Below are 21,234 nucleotides of genomic sequence, written 5' to 3' on the forward strand. Positions count from 1 at the left end.
CCATACCAAGTTCAGTGTGCAGCTGTCCTGGGGGAAAGACATACAAGTGAACTTGTTGACACTTGAAATTAAGCAGCACTCACCCGAAAAACTGTCATTTCTTCCAACAGAACTTCTTCTAAATCATGCCAAGTCTCCTTAGGAATTGAAACTACTTTAAGAACGGTCCCAACATCTTTGAAAGAGAGTAGAGGGGGAGAACACAATTTAAATAGATCTGAACAAAGGATAGCATTAATAAATGGAATTGGTATTTGACCCCAGACTTCCTTTTATTTTTTTTGGTATAGCAGTAGCAAAGTATATATTCAAATGCATTTCATGCAACTAGATAAACTACAAACATAGCTGTGGAATAAAAAAAAAAAATTGAATTTTTAGAAATATATGAAGCATGGAAGATGGCTTTATCCTGAACTTGCAAAATTAAAAAAAATATATGTAATAATCACTAGGTTGAACTAATTGTGTTTAAAAAATATTTTAATCTCCATTATCAGGTATCTCAGAAAAAAAAAAAAGATAATCCTACTTTGATATGACAGGTTTGTTGTGAAAGCGGGGACTCCTTGTGAAGACTTAATGCAGTTGCAAAATGCAAGGAATGTTGTCAAGCAACAGTAGTTGGAGCTTCTGAGCCTTGCTGCTCATCTTCCTGCCACCTGGAAGCCTTTAGTACTTACAGGCCCCTAAAGACAGCTCAATGACCATTAAGTGATGAATGACAATAACTTGATTTCCCAAAATAAACACCTTGGATTACTTTTTCCGGTGGTTTTTCAATAACGGTTAAGCAGGTTTGGCTAACCAACTGGTTTGATTAATGTCTTGAATAATCAGTTTTAGAGTACTAAAGAAATGTAAAATTCAGGCATAAATAATAAATTGAAACACTGCATAGGGATTTAAAGCATTGTTTACCCTAATTCTCACTGCGAAAAGAGACAAAATGTTTTAAGGAAAAGAGCTGCTGCTTTTACTCTAAGTTGTGTTAAGGGGATATATTATTTTTCCAATATTTACTGGTATGTTCCTATTCCTTGATAGAATAAAGAACAGGACTTATTAAAATTAAAAAAAAAAATGGTCCCTTAACATTTCAACATTCCAGTTCTGGTCAGCTGATCAATTATTTTTAGCTTCAGCTGCCTCATTTTAGTCCAGTTTAACTGAATCATTATTTGAAAAGAGAATCATACATCAGAAAAATAATTTAATGTATTCATTGAATAACCACTGATAACCATTTTCAGGGGATCAATATGATGTGTTTTGTGAGATCAAGATAAGTTGCTAGTGAAAAAAAGGAGGAAAATTTGCTAGCGTGTCCCTTGTAAAGTGAAAAAAAAAAATGCCCTCTGTTAAAAGGTTACTTCTATGTTTATAGGACTTTAGACTACTCATGACACCAAAGATTAAAGGTAAATTAGGTTAATCTACTCAGTGCCTCTGATGGGTTTCCAGTATCCAAACATAACTTTATCTGTGTTCCAGATCTAGTTTTACCGAGTAGTATTTCAAACAATTTCACACAAATTGAATCAGATTACTTAACTAGGATCAATATACTATGATGTGCAATTCAGTTAAAAGATAAAATTACTATAATCAATTTACTTTGCTGACAGATGACCCTGGTCTGTACTGACCGATAGCCATCCACATCTTCAGACATTCAACATACTCATGAAACTGGTTCCTTTAAAGACAGCTTGTGTCCAAGAGGAATGAAAAACTCATGACTGAATTTCTTTGGTCAAATACCCGGAAGCAAGCCTTTGTTGCACAGACAATGAGTGAGGGACTTCTCAACATGTTTGGGCAAGAGGTGAAAAAAGAGGTAAGTGTGACATTACTGAATAAACTTGATTACTCTGTAGATAGATCTAATTATATTTTGACATTAACTGAATACAAATCCTATCATCTTATAATTTCAAAAGATTTATATAGCCAGCAGTTGATACTTGATTCACTAATTTTTATCAAACTGAGTCTCAATGGGACTCTTTTATTTGATAAATTTTCTCCCTTATAAAAGTAGACTGCACCGTGTTGCTAAGAATCTGACACCATTACATCTGATAACAAGTAGTTCACAATTTCATTATAAAACTTTAAACCTTTAAAGCACTTATCACACGATGACCATTCCCCTGTAGTTAATTCAGTTTTTTTTCTGTTTCTCACCAAGGGAAAATACATGCTATTATACAAGGTTTCAGCAGAGCAGTCACTCTGCTTCTCATTGATTTATGTCAGTTAACAAAGCTAATGGAGACTAGGAATTTATTGCCTTGGAATCTGACCCTAACTAGCAAGTTTCAGTTTTGGAACTGGTGCTTTCAAAATAGTATTAATGAAGAGAGTAGGGGGAAAATACAATAGCAATGGGATTCCTTCTGAAAATATACCTGTTAAAATGTTTGTTGGTAATCATGGAGTTAGTAGAAATCTGTTGTTACATTTCTACAGAAATGGAACGAAACTGTATCTGATGATTCTTTAAGTCCATTTTGTTGTTCCCCTGATGAAGTTTTGTTTTGTTTTGTTTTCTCTCATTGTACGGCAAAAACACTAGCCCAAATTTATTTGCCAGAAGATTTGCACCCTGTGATAATTTTAAAGTTCAGATAATTTGCATCAATATAGTCCAGAAACATTACTGAATGTCTTGGGAATATTACCATGGTTTGACCAATACAAATTGGTTCTAAAAAGTCAATGACTAGAAAAGAGTTAGGATTCAGTTATAGACATTGATTGTCTACCTAATCATTAGCTTTACTGACTGCATTTATCAGCTTTTGATTGAAAAGGAGATTTAGCTTAAATCAATATACATCAGCTTGTTACTTTTTTAGTAGCACTCTGTCATGGTAGATGTTCAGGTTTTTTAGTCGTTTATTGGAAGTTAACTCTATCCTGACAGTGACTATAAAAACTTCCTTCAGTTCTTAGCACACTCAGTCAGTTAAACAATGTTCTGGCAGGAAATTCAGAGCTAAAATTAAAACATTTACCTGTTCCAATAAACATAACATCATATTGGCCATCTTCTGCATCCACTCGATCAACTACAATTTGTGTAAACTGATAATTTACATCTGTTTTGATCATTATCGGGCGGTTATTAATAGGAAACACTGGATTGTACATAGCTGGATGACTTCTTGCGAATGTTATAACATCATCAGGAAGGTCTTTTGTAGAGTCAAATCCACCAAATGTTTTACTGGGACACTGTTAAGAGAAAGAGAATATCTTTTGATTAAAATACAGTAAATAGAATTATAAATTATACAATAATTTATAATCTCAATGATCATAAACTAAATCTAAACCTGTATTTCTTTAAAATTAAGTAAGTGATAAACTAAAACATAATGTTACTAATATTAGTAGATGTAATATATAGCATACATTTCCTAAACATCTCTGAAATTTCAGTGGGATTTAGTTACGTCACCATTTCTTACCTAAAACTACAAACACATCTGATGAATTCACTGTACAGGAATCTGATGCCTCTGTTAGTGGCAACACAATATATTTTACCAGTATGGTAAAGTATTTGAAATAAGAAATGGAATATGTGACAACTAAATCCAATTAATAATCAGATTAGAGAATCTCAGAATAATTTTCTTGGATACATTTTTTTTTCCCCCTGTGACATTACTCTAAAATACAAATGCTCTTTTCAAACTAAAGGACAGTATACACTATTCTTTATTGCTTTGTTTCTAACATAACCCTGAAAAAGCACCACAAAAAGTACCAATACTATCTCATTAATAATTAATTTTAAGGATAAGGAAACGTGTTATTCGTAGTGTTTAACAATCTTCATGGCCCTGTGACTGGCTAATCAAGAGTGGACCAAGCTGAAACGATGACGGCTACAGAGAAGCAGAAAGGATGCCCCGTGCTACGCTGGCATAACATCAGCTCTGGATATAAATACTCCCCATAAGGCAATAAGACAAAAATGAGAAAATTCAGATTTCACTGTGTCTCTTTTCACTGCATTTAATTATGTGGTATAAGCATTCAATGTACAATATCTCTAATCTCTTACATTTTGTCTTATAGCTACATAACTTTTTGCCATTTAATGTAAGAGTTCACTGGGAAATGAACTGTAATTAAGAGAAGTTCTTGATTTTACAAGAGACTTATTAGAAGAAGAAATCAATCATCTTTGCCATTACCTTGATACAGGTCATTAATAATTCATGGAAAATGAAATAAATAAACTTGTTTTGAAATGGGAAGAGTATCTATCTATCTATCTCTGAATATGTATGTGTGTTGTACATAGAGGGAGACACACACCATAATAATGCACTAATACAACAGTTAAAGGATTTAAGGAATTTTAAAGTAAATTATAAAATTACTTATTTAATATGTTTCACTGAGTATGTTTTTCTCCACTAGTGTTGACAAAATGACTATTCTCAGATGCCACTTTTTTGAATTAATGAACCCGTTCAAGTGCATTTTATTCACAGAGTTAGGTGTTATGCCCTTCTGGCAGCCCTTCTCTAATTCCTAGATTAGGCATTACTCTCTGCTTCTGTCCTTAACAATCGGTGCATACTGCTGACTTAATGTCCCATGTTTTAACAACTCTCTATGAGGACTGAGTGAGAAGACAGGCTCTAGAACCAAACTACCTGAACTGAATCCTGGTTCCTCTCCTAGCCTCAGAGTCCCCATCTGTGAAAAGGAAATGATAGCAACAGCTGGGCTATTGAATATAATATATATAAAAATATAAATCTCTTAGAATAGGGTCTGACACACAATAATTTCTAATGTCTATCATTAACTGCAAATGCACTGTATATGTATTCAGATCAAAACCTTTGTATCTCTAATAGCAGTACAATATCCAGCACAGTGAAGAAATTCCACCGAATTTAAAGTGAAACTAGAAAGAGTCAGGTTATACTGAAAATACACTCGCATAAATGAACCACAGAGATATAAACAGCCATCACCACCAAAGTAAAAGCAGTTTGCCATTAATAAATGGAGTATATATCTTGTGATTTCTATAAAACCCATTTGATTTCATATAATCAATATTTCATCTTGTTTTGTTTGTTCATTCTTCTGAAAGCCTCTGTAGGTTTCTTTTATCTACAAGAATCATCAGCTAGAACTAATAGCTATGAAATGCAAAATTTTCAATTTGTTCATAAAGGAGTTTATAAATAGAGAAAACAAGATTAAAAGCCTCACATTTAATAAAATATATAAAATATAAATTACTTGAATTTAACGGAACAAAACTGAAATAAAATTAAAGTCATGGCTAAAGTTCAAATATAAGTTTTTCATCACATGAAGTTATTTCCTTAGAGATTCTTAGGATTAGAAATGTTGCACTGAACCAGATGCTCAGTCCACGTATACTATGGCCTCTGCCATAATTGATAACTTCACTCATTTTCTGCGATATTGAAGACTTTGGGTTTTTTTTGTTTTGTTTTTTTCTCCCTACTTTAAATTGCAGATTCAAAGCTGGTTTTATTTTGAGTTCCCTCCACTTTTCTTTTTTTTTTTTTTTTTAAAACCTGAATGTGCCCCAGGGTTGCTGGAGGGAAAAAGGAGAAAGGTCAGCAAGAGGAGACAGTGTCTGTTAAAATATGTAGGCCCTGCTCTCTCTATAAGATTTTCTTGAATATCTTCTTTACCTACTTGAGGGATGTGTCCCATTTCCATGGGAAAATAATATTGACTTAAAACTTTTCTTCCTCCTATTTAATGGGCAATCCTTGAAGCCTTCATTATAACTAGGAAGAACAAGTTCAGATTATCCTAATTGTCTCCACTCTCCATGAAGGCCATCTTCAGAAAAGATAATAAATAAGACTACCTACACAGTTTCTACTTCTCAAAAATTTGGTTATTAATAACTGGTAAACACTGAACTTAACCGCTGATGTTGTAAAAAACAAGTTTTAAATGTATAATTCCACAATATCATAAAAAATCCTTGCTTTGCCATTGTTTATAGTCTTTGCACCTTTGTTTTACATTATCTATAGTTAATACCTGTTTGTAGCTGCTTTTTTTTAACCTTCAGCGTACATTTATTCCTTTGGTATTTTAAACACCTAGGCCATAAATGAATAAAAAACAATTAAAAAAAAAAGGTGGAGGGCACCTGGCTGGCTCATTTGGAGGGCATGTAACTCTTAATCTCGGGGTTGTGAGTTCAAGACCTGCATTGGGTATAGAGATAACTAAAATTAAATAAATAAATAAAACACCTAGGCCACTTACAGTTCCTGGTCGTGGGTAGGGGACTCTTCCTTGATAAGGTACCCACTGATAGTTGGGACCATCCCTGTGAGCATAGGGACCAAGAAACACCCTTCTCACATCACTCATGCTGTACATACACACAGCTGACCCTTTGAAGATGTTACTAAAAAAGGGAGACAGAAAAATCAACAACAGATTTTCATCCTTATACAGCGACAAGACAACTGTTTTTTAGTTGTTCTAAATTCTTAAATATCAGGTATCAACTATCAAGACTTAAACATAAGTTCAATCCAAATAATACTTGGGATCTTTTTCGACTGAAAAAGATCTGTGTATTTTAACAATACACAAGAGAACAAATTATGATTGCTCAAAAATAGAAGGCATAGACGAAACCATCATTAGTACTGATAGTACACATTTATATCATGTATAGATAATATATGATATGAAGATATATATTTATATACATAAACTTTGGTGGAAAAACCCATATACATGATCTTCTACAAAGTAATATGTAATTTTGATATCAAATAGAAATACAAATATAAACTTTGTAATATGTTAAACCTCAAGCATAATTACTGAAACCAGAGAAATTTTAAGCAAGCAAGAATGTTTAAGAAGTCATTTTATAAGCTGAAACCGGTACAGAAAATGAAGTTAATGTCAAATGATGTGTCACATTATATTATTTTTAACTCCCAAATCACCAAAAGCATTACAGCCAGTTACACAGTCTGATTTGTGTGAAGGCATTTTAAACAATCTCTTCCTAACTCAGAAAATTGTTTTAAGTTAGTAGCTGTTACGTCCTACTCGAAGTGGAGTACTATAGCAATTATCCCCATCATTTTGCTTGACAAAAATCAGGTACCCAAAACAAACTGGAAGTTTGCCATGAACTGTCACAATTTTCCATTTTATTGTACTTATATGAATACAGCTTGAGAGATGTACTTATACGGAGATATAAAACAGTTGTGCACACTTGAAATATGGAATGCTTATCTTTTAACCAATCTTTCACTACAGAAAATTACATATAAATCATACCAAATGAAAAACACGTGTTTATAAGAGTTTATTACTGGAAACTGTTCCATACAGACAACATTTGGTAGAGTGCAAGCTGCATGAGGGAGGAAAGATGCCTGGTTGCTTTTTTGGAACATCAACTACATATTGCATCGTACCTAACACATAATAAGTGTTAGTAAATACTTAGAGAATTTAATGACAATATTTTCATAATGGAAGAGCAAATACTTAGGCCTCATGCTACTCCTACAGATTTAGAAACTCTGGGGGCAGGGCCTAGCATGCTCCCTGGGCAACTCTGATGGTTGCTCAGACAGATGTTTGAGAACTGCTGTACTAGGTAATGAGGAAAAAGAAGAAATGGATTAATGTCTATTTAATTTTAACAATTCCAGGTAATATAAATTTTATACTGAATGTGACAGTGAGGAGGTAATTGCTGCTTGATTGGCAGCAAAAGCCTTGTGAAAATGGGTAATGGAGAAAGGAGGAGGGTGAGGAGAAAGAGGTGGAGGAGGGAAGGATAGGAGGAGAATGAGGGAGGAAGAAGGGGAAGAGAAAGGAGAAGAGAGGAAGAAGTTGGTCACCTGCAGTTTACAGCACTAATAACTCTGATCAAAATTCAGATTTCTGCTTTTCAGAATAGTCTACATTTGACTCAGATGTTAAAGTCAAAGCTATACATAGGACACGACACATTTTCATCCTATTTATAGTGATGATTATTCTTTGCTAAAAAAATTGTTTTTTAAACAACTACTTAGATCCTAACTTATTTTAACCATCCAGGAATCTACAACAGCTTAGAGGTTAAGCCAACATTGTTCTTTCAAAAATGTATTTCCAAAATTTTTTTTTTTAAAGATTTTATTTTATTTATTTGACAGAGAGAGATCACAAGTAGGCAGAGAGGCAGGCAGAAGGAGAAAGGGAAGCAGACTCCCCGCTGAGCAGAGAGCCCGATGCGGGGCTCGATCCCAGGACCCTGAGATCATGACCTGAGCCAAAGGCAGCGGCTTAACCCACTGAGCCACCCAGGCGCCCCTGTATTTCCAAAATTTATGGATACTCGCAAAGCACCTAAAGGACATGAAGTTTCTACGTTAATAAGATAGTAAAATATTGTTTACCTGGAAGTTGTAAACACTCCATATACAATTGGATTCTTAGGATCTTTAGAATTCATTAGGAATACATCCTCTGTTTGAAAACAAAATTAGGAAAAGTTGCATTTTGGCGCTTATGACAAAGTCTCAACAGATACTCTCTATACAACATCATCAGCAACTCACGCAATTCATCAAAATGAGTGTCAATGCCATTTGGTCCCGGCACTGAGCAAATCAGACGAGCTTTGAGGAATGTTGTCCACTTATTCACTAGACTTCTGTGCCCCCCGAAGTCATTCTAAAAGGAGAGAACACTGGTTTTAGGAAATGTGCATATGAATAATTTCAAATATTTCTCATCTTCATACTTTGAGACAGATATAGAACTTCCTCATTTCTCAAAATAAAAGTAATTCTATCATAGATCCAAGTAACTGTTTCTTATTATATTGTTGGTCAAAGCTATTCAAACTTTATTCAAGGAATGACTTACAACGTACAATGAACATAATGGTACAACACATTTAAGAGTATTTACTGAATGGAAGAATAAATGCATACCTTGTAACCCACATTGAAAACAGATCCCAAACAAAAGCATATCAGCATCGAATATTTTATAAGTTAAACAGTTGAAACAATTTTGACTTTACAAACAGCACACTGAAAAAGTATTTACATAATTCTTAATAAAAGAAATTTGCTTACCTTTTCATTGATAATGAAACTAAATTTTTACTTAGTGTAGCAATAAATTCTATTATGATAGTATATATTTACTGGTAACAAAGCCTTTTAAAATAATATTTATGTGCATATGTTTGAAGGAATATGAGTGTTCCTTCAAAAACCTAACAATGATTTATATTTTGTTTATATAATTCTATATACTATAAAGTTTTTTTTAAACTCTTGTAATTAGTGCTTTTAAATATGATTTATACTTTTTGGGGAACATTCTCATACATTTCACATATTTTTGTATGTTTCCGACTGTTAAAACTTTTAATTTTCCAGCAACTTAATATGCTAGAGATAAATAATTCGATCACGACTAGGGAAGGAAAGATGCTAACCAATCCCCACAACAGAGATTTTCAAAAATTTCCTGTTTTCTTAAAAAAAGAAAATTCCATTGAAGACATTAATGGATCTGCCTTTGTGATTTTCTTGAGGTGAAAGGTGCTTGAATTTATAGTAGCAGTTGGCTTTATTCATACTGTATATATATCCTGCACTATACAGTGTAGTGGGAAAGAATGGTACTGTTACCATGTCGTCACACTGATACTAATTAAATCATAAACATTTATTGAGCAATTTTTATTCTATATATCTAACATTATAATGTAATATCATACCCAATTTTATGTCACACAGGAAATACATTACCTCAAAATTCAGAACATCACAATTACATCTGTGTGTTCACATCTATGTACATAGGATGCTATAATCAATTTATAAAATCAAGCTTAAACGTTTTTCTCTCTTACATTAATGCTTTAGCTATTCCAACAATAAACGTCTGTTCAAAAGTTACACAGTGTAGGAAACTTTGCTATATCTGAGAATACAAAAAAGTATGTTCTCCTATGTAACATGAAAAAAATTGTTTCTTTAAAATTTCAAAGCTCATTTAATGTAAGTATGAAATAATGTGTCATAGCCTCTACATACATGCTTGCCTGTGAAGAGTCACTCATGAGCAACTATGCTTTCAATCATTCTTTGCCATTTAAATATTTGTAGTGATCAGTCAAGACTTTGAGCCATATTTTTCACTGTACTTGCACATATGTGGAAAAGAAAACGAAATAAAACCATGATTGGACAGTGAAACCCTCCTCAATTGCTTTTTTTCTTTACCTCACCTTGCATATCTGACCTATTCTAGCATGAGTGGCTTTTCCAGTGTGTTCTCCATCTATTGCATTTTCACGGAAGAAAAAATATACTTTGTCATCTTCAGGGTTGTCACTTTCTGGGATGAGGTGGGCACTAATGAACCTTGGATCTGAGAGACAAATTATAGGATATACATTAATTCAGAGTTAGATAAATAATACCATTCATTACAGTCCATTTTCACTTTCTCTTCATACTTCCTGTTGACATATTTCAAGAATTAATCTTTCCTTAGTTCACAGTTTTCAGTACATGTGAACTGTTCTTTATGTATTTTAAAGTATGTTACAAATCACCTTATGTTGCAGAACAAAGATTCTTTAATTCTTTTTTTGGAAAGTTAGGAGTGGTGCAGAAATCCTTAGTGAGACCACACAGTGAAAATTCATTTCTGGATATTAGAATGTTTTGCAAACTGTAAAGGCTATCAAATATTGCTTATTGCCATCATCATTGTTATTCTTCCTTCTAAGCATACAATAGTTTAAATCAAAGTACAAATCGGTCTGTTCTAGTTTCCAGCAAAGACTGGATGGGAGGGAAGAGAGAGCCACATAAATCAATAACAAGAAACCAAGTCCTCTCCATTTCAGTGAATTTACTAGGCGCTCAAGCCACCTTGGTATTCTGGAGCCACCCTTGCATCTTTTCTGTCTCTCACAACTCACATTCTATCCATGGGCACAACCATCACCTTTTCTTACCACATCCTCTATAACCAATCTTTCCCACACCACCATGGCCAGGGATGGACTCCTAGCAGTCTCCTTATTTCTACCTCACCAGTCCTGTTCTATTACTTCACACAACAGTCAGAGTGAAACTCCCGATATATTGCTTCCCTCTCTAAACCCTCCTACATCTTTCCAAATCTCTCACAATAAATAGAAAATAGAAAGTCTTTCCTGTGACCAGACCCCATTTATGATCTTGTCCCTGCTACCTCACAAGCCTTTTTTTCTACATACCCCTCCTTACCTAACTTACTCCTAGCCAGCCATACCACTTCCTTCTGGTCTTCAAACAAGTCAAGTACTCTCAGTCCTGCCTCAGATTTTTCTCCCTTTGTAATTCTCTGCCCTCATATATTATAGCTACTGGATTCCTACTTTTACTCAGGTCTTTGTTTAAATATTGCACTATTAGACAGATCTTTGTTAACTGCCCTATTTAAAGCACTGAAATCCTTATTTTTGGTTGCTAATTTTCATGCATTATTATTCTTCCTAACATAATTAAACACCTGTGATTTCTTGATCCTTCTTTCTCTCTAGTCTTGTTTATTGTCTCTCTCCCCACCCCAATGAAATACAAATTCCAAGAAAACAAGGACTTGGCATGTTTTGTTTGTTGCTATGATCCTACAGGTTAAAACACAGTGGTCATTCAGAGAATATCTGTGCAGGGAAGGAAAGAGAGAACAAACAAAAAAAAAGAAGACTGGCTAGATTATGTGGAAGGTTTATTAGCAATGTTCAGAGCCTCATCTAAAAAACAAAACAAAACAAAACAAAACTTTGTAAATACCTGGGTGGATGTGGTTATGATATGGACAAACAAATCAAAGTACAGAATAGCTTCATTGGCTTTAAGATGTAAGAACTAAGAAGCTGAGTTCATCTCACTGAAACCACTTAGGAGATTGCAGGTATTAAATTCTTACAATAATCTACCTTTAACTCCCATGGTGTATTATGTTATTAAGTTAGAAATGAAATATCCACACATAGGTCAGTACCATACTTGAGAAACCAGGGAAGAGGTCAGAAGCCTGGAACTAGCTTTATCCGTGTTATTTAGTCCTAATCTTTACACCTGTGTATAATCATTGTTATCATGTGTTTTATGCTTGTAACCTCCTTTTAACATTTGCTCTAGGACCATGCACTTCAGGTTGCACTCCATGATCCTACTCAGGCAAATTATACAGACTCTGCAAGTAATGTAAAATAACGATTTATTATGTATTCATATTCAAGGTTCAGTGTCCCTGTAGCATAAGAGTGGGGAAATGATTTAAAAGTTGGGCTCACTTAGCACCAGAACTTTAAAAAGACATAAAATAATATACTACTTTAATTTTAATAATTATTGCGAGCTTATCTTTCTTCACAAATTTCTACTTGTTCATATACATAAATATGTTTGTATATATGTGTTTGTGTCTTATGAGGAACGGTGAGCAGAATAACTTGTGTGATATAGTAGGAACTGTTATATTACAAATCAAAGAATTCATACCCTACTAATGAAAACAGGGTCCCAGAAATGCACCATTGTGTGTTTGTGTGTGCACATATAACACAAACCTCCATGTCAAAGAATTCAGTTCAGTGACTTGCAATTTTTGTGACATTTTGGCAAAGCTCTTACCTCTCAGATCTGAGATGACTGATTTTCTCATTGGGTTTATTTCAAATTGAGTTATTTCAAATTGGATTCTATTCACTTTGTCTTTCATAAATACTTCATATCAAAACAAATATTTTAAACTTAAATAGTGCATGTGAAACAACTTTGTAAAATGTTAACAAATGTACTATATTATGTCATTATGATAATAGTGAAAGGAAGGCTTAATCACATGTTAAATTTGGAGATCTCATTATTCAGCTACAGAATTAGAATAAAAGTCATACATTCTTCTTCTTTAATACTAGAGCAATGAAGGACAAGTTCATCTAATATTACCTTCCAAATTAGTGTAGTTGTTCACGTAAACGTTTGCGTAACTTAAAGAATTTCAAGCAATTAAATCCAGCTATTTTATTTGCCTACAGATACACATAAGGCATTGTGTAGAAAGCAACATGAATAATATATATTCCCTTGTTCTCAGAAAGTTATAATCTACCAAAAGTCATATCAGAAGTACAAAAATGACAAGAAAGCAAACAATATTTGACATGAACAGATATTCTCTTTGCTTGGAATGTCTGGGCACGACAGAAGGCGTTATCAAGCATCATGTTTCTCTCTCTAAAATATGTGAAGAAAATTATCATTTTACAAGTGTGGACTCTAGTGGGAAATAATTCAAGCAAGTTATCAAGCACATTCATTGTTGAAAGGGCCTGCAATCATAGTCCCTCCTTCAATATCTGATACTATAGGCATGGAGGACTTCGTAGGTGAATTAAGTTTGACAAAGCTTCAGTAACAACCAAACATGAATTATATATTGAAAAAGGACAAATTTATTATCACAAAAAAAGAATATCAAAGGAAAACAATGTCACTCTAATGAAATTTGTTTTTAAGAACTTTAGGATATGTTCTTGGAAAAACATCGATTCCTATTTCAAAATAAAATAGGTCTCTAGTTAATCTCTCTCAAAAATTTAAAAGGATTCATTCTACTATTTTGAACTTAGAAAATCTTCTCTAGGGTCAAAAACTCTTCTCACGGGGTGCCTGGGTGGCTCAGTGGGTTAAAGCCTCTGCCTTTGGCTCAGGTCATGATCCAGGGTCCTGGGATTGAGCCCCAAATCCGGCTCTCTGCTATGCGGGGAGCCTGCTTCCCTTCCTCTCTCTCTGCCTGCCTCTCTGCCTACTTGTGATCTGTCTGTCAAATAAATAAATAAATCTTAAACAAATAAATAAATAAATAAACTTCTCACTATACATTTTCTACCTCTTCAATTCCTCAATTTTTGTGTTCCCCTTCCTTACTACATTTTGTCCTCTTACTCTTCCTCCTATTCTCTCAATCTATTCTTCTCCTTCCTTGTGAATTCTTATCCAATCCAAACCTTCTAATCAGTCATTCTAACTGCTTTCCCTATTATCTTCGAACCTCTTAGCCTCCTGAACCTCTACTTCACCTGCCTTACAAAACCCCAGAACTTTTCCCCCTATGTTCCTACATCGAAGCAAGGATGATGAAAATCATATAATCATAGTAAATGGATGTGCTATTTATTAACTCAGGCTATTTATCTTAAACAAGAATCCTAGTGTTGCTAAGGAATTATTTTATTTACTTTTAGTGGCTTACTATAGATTTATTAGAAGCAACTCTTTAAAATCATTCTGTTTGTCTTCAAATCATTACTTACAGAACCAAAACCATTTAATGAGAACTCCCTCTTTTTCCTTCCTTCACCCCAAATCCCAATTTTTCTTTTCTTTCTTTCTGTGGAAAAAAATGATCTCTCCTCATTTCTAAGTCTAAAGCCTAAAGCCTCTATTTGCTCTCAATCCAATAATCGAAATATTGCTCCAATAACAATCTCTATTTTTCATGCAATCATGTACCATCTATATTTTCATTCATCAAATCTTTCCTAGATGCTTACTGTATGCTCTGGATTATGGAACATTAGGTGATATTATGATAAAATGTTTTCTATCTGAGAGAGAATACCAACAATTAAACAGTGTTTATTAAAATGCACAAAAAGGGATGCCTGGGTGGCTCAGTGGGTTAAATCTCTGCCTTTGGCTCAGGTCATGATCTCAGAGTCCTGGGATAGAGCCCCGCATCGGGCTCTCTGCTCAGTGGGAGCCTGCTTCCCCTTCTCTCTCTGCCTGCTGCTCTGCCTACTTGTGGATCAAAGAAATAAATAAAATCTTTTAAAAAATTAAAATGCACAAAAAGAACAAAACTAAGAGTTTGAAAAAAATGCATTGGAAATAGAAAGGCAGATTAATCTTGACTTAAAGGAATTAGTGAAAGTTTTTCTCAGAAGACATGACCTGAAGAATAACCAAGAATATCCCAGGTAGAAGGAACACACGCCAGGTAAGAGAAACCACAATGTTGTACACAGAGAGCAGTCCATGAAGAGACAGGTGGTCAAAGACGATGACAAAAAATTAAGCAGAGGCCAGAAGAAGAAGGAAGTATTGTTCAGGAGCATATTGTTCTAATGGCTATGAGGGAAAACACTGAAGTATTTTAAACCTAGTAATGACATTATCAGATTCCTATTTTAAGATCACTATGACTGCAAAAAAATATATATATATATATATAGTGAGACAAGAATGAAGGCATGAAAACCACTCTGGAGGCTGGTGAGAAGTGATGGTGATTTGGATGGTATAACAGAGAAGGTGACGTATGAAAGGATTATGTGAAAGCAGAATCGATGGATTGCATTCACTGAGATGCTGAATGTAGGGAGTAGTGAGAAAAATCATGGGGATATTAAAGAAATGTCTGATTTAAAAGTTGGTTGGATAGGAATCATTCACTGAGATAGGAACACCTGAGAAAGGACAGACATGGGGAAGATAGAATGGAGAAGGAAGATGAGCTCAATTTCATGCACCTTTTAAAGTGAGATGCTTGTGAATTTGTCCCACAGGCCAAGGAATACAAAAGTTCAGGAACGAAATGGTGACTAGAGTTGAAGTTATTTTAAATTGACAGTAGCCTATAGAGTACAAAGAGCAAAGAAGACAGAATCTAACACAACGAGAAAAGTGATGAACACAGGAGAAAATCTAGGAACTGGGGAGTTGAAAATGAAGGGAAGAAGTTGATTCTTCTCAGGAATGTCAGTCTTTCCCTTCTTAGTGATTCTGTGTCAAATATTTATTTTTAACATCTTTTTACCCTAACGAAAGAAAACTAAAAACTTCCACTGACACTCTATGCTGTAGCATCCATCGTGTTTCTCGCCCCCACTAAGGCCTAGGACTTGAGAAGAGTGTCCATGTTCAGACTCCCTGTCCTCTTTACCAGTCATTTCTCAACTCTTTACTACCTAGCTTTTGGCATTTCACCACTGCGAGTATTCTACTGATAATCAACAGAAACATCAACAACAACTTGATCTTCAGCCATTGGCACAACAAAATCTACACACCCTTCCTAAAGTTATCATTTTTTTCTCTGGCATGTGGCTTCTGTGACTTTGAATCCGAACTGTTCATTATCTAGCCTTCACTATCTCTTTTATGACTTCCCTTTTCCTTCTTCCTAAATCCCCAAATATAGATGTTTCCTAAATTCCTGTCTTTTGGGGTACATTTCCTTTCCCCCTACTCCTATAAATGAAGTAATCTCCTAGCGTTTCTTCCACTGTTTCAACATTCTTAATTTTGTTATAATTTTAGGATTTTTTTATTCAGGAACTGATTTACTTTTAGAGCTTCAGGTATCTTCAAACTATATCAGCCTTGATTTTCCTCCAGATCCAAGTATGCATTTTAAACTTCTGGCTCAAATTTTCTACATAAGGACCCCACTACAATTTTAATTCACCACAACTAGCAAGAAACTTAGCTACTTTTCTCTTAGAACTGCTTCTGCTCCTACCTTTCCATTTTGGCTAATGTCAACATCAACACCTACATATAAACTGTTATTTTATCTTAAATTGCTTCCATTTCTTGCAGGACTTTTGTTTTGCCCTTCCAATTTACTATCAAACTTATCCCTGCTATTATTGCTACTTCTTTCCCTGTTTTATAATCTTAATGTTGCTTGTACAATTCATGTTCTTTTTACTTTACAGTTATACTTTTGGAATAATCTAATTGTTCCTCTACACATGTATTATCTATTTCTTCTAAGCCATCCATACAGTGCTACAGAAAAAAAAAGTACTAATGCATTTATACCACATAATTTCCAGAATAGATTTCAAGTGTCATAGGATATGACAAAGTAGCATAAACTAAGATGTGGCAAGCAGAAAGGACAGTAAGTCCAATGTTACTACGAGCCAGTAACAAGTCTAAAAGTAGAAGCTACGTTCACTAAAACACGTATTTGAGATGGGCCACAATTTTGGCTCCAAGCTTTGCAGAATAAGAGGAAAATGGGAAATCTTGTCAACTGCACTGCTCACAGTATCTCTAATATGAAAAACAAACTAAGGGCAATCAGTGGTATTCACAAACTAACTTTGACTTCTATTTCTAGCAGAACTGACCACTGTTTCCCTTCTTTCATACCTTAGTGAATCTGCTTATCATTCAAGAAAACACCCAATCTGCTATCTTCACAGGCATTTAGTTCACATAACATGAAAGAAAGTTTGCTTTTTACCTCTTTTATAACATTTAATTATTTTTCTATTATCTTTCTTTTCATATTTGTTATGACAGGCATTTGTCTGATATCTCTCCCTCCCTTGCCTTCAGCTTCTATATATAACAAAGTATTTCTCTAAGCATTTTGAATCTGTCTCACTGCAACTACACAAATGTAGGCCCTTATCTCATCTCTCCTGGCAGTCACATTCAATCTGTTTTTCCTGCCTCCGGCCTCACCTTTTCCAAACCATCTTGTCCTGTCTATCATCTTTTAACACACAAACCTTTCCCTGGCACCTGGTGCATATTCCTCAACTAGAATCCAGAAAATTCTACTTTAATCACTTGTTTTCTTTCTTTTCCTTGTAAGCTGATCTCCCTATTTTTCCCAATTATTTCTTCCAGGCTAAGCATAACGTCTGAAACAGAACATGGTTCCTAAATGAGTGAATAGATTAATAAATGAATTTTCTAAGCTAAATACGTAGGGGTGTGTGTGTCTGTTTAGAAGAAAGAGGCACATTTTCTGGCTTTTTGACAGTTTGTTAAAGCTATCGGGAAGAACAGAACTCATCGCAGGCCCAACCCAGCAGTGTGTAGGTTCCCAGTTCAAGAAATGCTCAGACATGTTTCTTTAAATTGCAACTCTTTCTAAGAGTTATTACACAATAGCAAGTTTTCAAAATGAAATTTCATGCACTTCTTTAAACATGGGAGAAACTTCTGTTTATGATCACATCCTTTTATGTTACTACAGTAAAATTAATGATCTGTTTGCAATTTTTCAAAATTAGATTCTATCAATAGGATTAAAATAACAAAATATTTCTCTCCATTTTATGAAGCTAAAAACAATGTATATGTAGGAGGTCAGAGATTACCATTGTCCTGAAAAACTACAAGCAATTCAATAACTTGCCTTGTCATCAAAAACTCCCCATGGAAAACTTTTACCCAAATTCATTCATACTGACCTACTTTATGAGTTCTCCTTGAGAATCAAAGAAAGAATCATGATAGTCACAAAGGAAGCTTTTCTACTTCTAGTTACTACCATCAAATGGTAGGCAGAAATAAAAAAAAAAACCTCAAACCCACTAGTTATTTTGCTTTTTAGGTTTGTGTTCTGTATCCCATTAAAGTAGAGAACGTCTATTTCTAGTCTCTGTGTACAAGTTCCTGATTTCAATGTGGCCAAATCCACTGAACTAATAGACACACATATAGAGATCTTTTAATAATGTAAACAATTATAGTGTCTCTAGATACCTTTCCACATTTCAATCTTGTCTACTCTGCAAAGTTCACAAAATCCCAAGAGAGAATGATTTAACAAAATCTTTGAGCTTGTACAATTGAAAATATTTCTTACAGTATGAGGCAGGAAATCGATGTAGATGTGTACTAAAAGCTGAACATCAAAAGAAAGTGGCAAAATCCATTTTAGCAGGATCAAAGTGCATTAATCTTGCCAGCACGAAATTGCAATGTAAACACTATGAAAGGTAAACAGAGTTAGAAAGGATTCTCTCATCTGCATAGTTTAAATGGTATGCCTTTGGGGAAGAAACTCTGTCTTTACAGGTACTGTGGTACTTCTGCAATGCCCTGAGCACATGGTAGAAGCTGAACAAATAACCATATGTAATAATCTTGGACCAATGCTATCATGTGAAGTATGGAATCTTTAGTCATGATAATAGCAATAAACTCTGAGTAAATACACCTCTTTTCTTTCCCCCTTTATCTCCTTTACCACCCCCTTGACATTCTCCCACACCTCATCCCACAGATGGCATTTCTTGCAAAATTCACGTTTGGGCACCACCTGCCACTTGTAACAGTATCACTCTGTCGAAATATTTTTAGCAGCTGCAAATTAAACTGTCCTTCAGGTGCAATCTCACACTTAATGAAAATGACACCTTGGCACAGGACACCAGGCTGCCTTTATGATTCATTTGGCAGCTTCAGCTTATTTAAATAATGAACACATTTTGCTGCTCTCAGCATTAGGATCAATCTAAATCTCTGGTACAGAAACATTTTGACCAGCCTTTGGCTGGACCTATCCTTTCCACCAAAAAGCCACCAGAGAATAAGAACACACAACTAAAACTGTAGAAATGTATGTTTTTTCTTTTAAATGAATTAAATTAATAGGATGATTAATTAAAATTTTGGGGTATCTAAGTTAGAACATATATTGGCTTTTTAGGACATAAATTACACATAGTTCATTTGCATGGAGGATGGAATAAATGATTACAAGCTCTTATGCAGGTGACCCAAGAACTAGTTAGTCTGACACCATGAAATAGGCCTCTTGTTAAGCATGATAGAAAGTTCCAGAGCAGAAAGGGAACATAAACCCACTGAAGGGAAACAACCCAAATTATCCCTCTCTCTCTCTTTTTTCTCTGAATTAACTGTGACACTGTCTATGAGAGGAAAAGGAAGGCTTAAAAATTTATATAGTTCACAAAACATACATACATAGTTTTATTTTCTTCATACTTGAAAGGCAGCTCCACTGACATTCTGACCATTCATGCAGGAAAATCCTTGCTAAACATACTTTCAATTATCAATATAAAAAGAAACAAATTCTCCCCTCACTGTATAAAAATAAACTCTCGGGTCAATTATCATATGGTTTCACTTATTTGTGGAGCATAACAAATAGCATGGAGGACAAGGGGAGATAGAGAGGAGAAGGGAGTTGAGGGAAATTGGAAGGGGAGGTGAACCATGAGAGACTATGGACTCTGAAAAACAATCTGAGTGTTTTGAAGGGGCGGGGGGTGGGAGGTTGGGGGAACCAGGTGGTGGGTATTGGAGAGGGCACGGATTGCATGGAGCACTGGGTGTGGTGCAAAAACAATGAATACTGTTATGCTGAAAAGAAATAAAAATTAAAAAAATTATAGAATTCTTGAAAGAAAAAAAAAAAGATAAACTCTCGGGGGGTGCCTGGGTGACTCAGTCTGCTAAACGAGGGACTCCTGATTTCAGCTCACATCATGATCTCAAGTTCACGAGATCAAGCCCTGCATGGGGCTCTGCGCTCAGATGGAAGTCTGCTTGAGGTTCTCTCTCTCCTTCTCCCTTTGCCCTTCCCCTCTGCTCACACACCGGCTCACACACACAGATAAGCACGCATGCACACATATAGTCTCTCCTGCTCAAAGAGAGAAAGAAAATCTTTAAAAAACCCCTATGATAGGCCTCAAATAAAACTGGATAGAAACCTGGCTTCTCACAACCACTAGATCTGTAAATTCAAAGAATTAATGTCAACTAGCCTCGGTTTCCTTATATGTCAAAAAGCACCTATCTCTGAGGGGTGTTGGGAGAATTACATTAGAGAATACATCTACATCTACATCTGTATGTTTGTCTATCCATCTATATACTGATTGATCGATCTATGTTCTATTTCTTTCTACCTACCCACCTACCTATGTCAGCATATCGTAGGCCTTCAAAATTGCTAGCTGCTATTATTTTATAACACCATTTATAAAACTTTGTGAAATACCTTCCATAAATACATGTTTAAAAGGTAATGGTAATAGAAACTTAGATTGCTAATTAAAGCAAGTTGAATCAGAAGCCAGCTGATAAAGAAGCTATAAACCTATTAAAGAGCACCGAGAAGAATAAAGGCAAATAGTAAATTATGTAAATTTTAAGACTGTATTTTTATAATAAAAAAAGATTTCCAATGTCACAGACTCAGGCTTCAAAATACTTCTAAGCTAGCTAGCAGGGCAACTGGTGACAGGGAAAAATCATCACCAGGTGACACCCAACGCACCAGAGTGGCAGTCATAGTGACTGGCTTCTTCGTCTTTCAGCTTTGCTGCAACATAAAGAGGGGGAAAAAGCCCCAAAG

At 34.8% G+C, this 21,234-nt stretch overlaps 1 protein-coding gene across 7 annotated transcripts in view; it reads right to left on the bottom strand.

The window, feature by feature from the left end:
* Positions 1 to 21,234, bottom strand: part of SEMA3A (semaphorin 3A) — a 469,586-nt gene that overhangs the window by 34,853 nt on the left and 413,499 nt on the right. For all 7 annotated transcript variants that reach the window (XM_047695665.1, XM_047695666.1, XM_047695667.1 and 4 more), the window contains 6 exons: positions 10,313 to 10,455; positions 8,622 to 8,736; positions 8,460 to 8,529; positions 6,301 to 6,445; positions 3,024 to 3,243; positions 84 to 175 (listed from right to left, as the gene is read on the bottom strand). In XM_047695665.1, coding sequence (XP_047551621.1) covers positions 84 to 175; positions 3,024 to 3,243; positions 6,301 to 6,445; positions 8,460 to 8,529; positions 8,622 to 8,736; positions 10,313 to 10,455 — 785 coding nt within the window. The remainder of the gene's footprint in view (positions 1 to 83; positions 176 to 3,023; positions 3,244 to 6,300; positions 6,446 to 8,459; positions 8,530 to 8,621; positions 8,737 to 10,312; positions 10,456 to 21,234) is intronic.

This window comes from Lutra lutra, chromosome 11 (assembly GCF_902655055.1).
Source record: "Lutra lutra chromosome 11, mLutLut1.2, whole genome shotgun sequence".
In the NCBI taxonomy this organism is placed as follows: domain Eukaryota; kingdom Metazoa; phylum Chordata; class Mammalia; order Carnivora; family Mustelidae; genus Lutra; species Lutra lutra.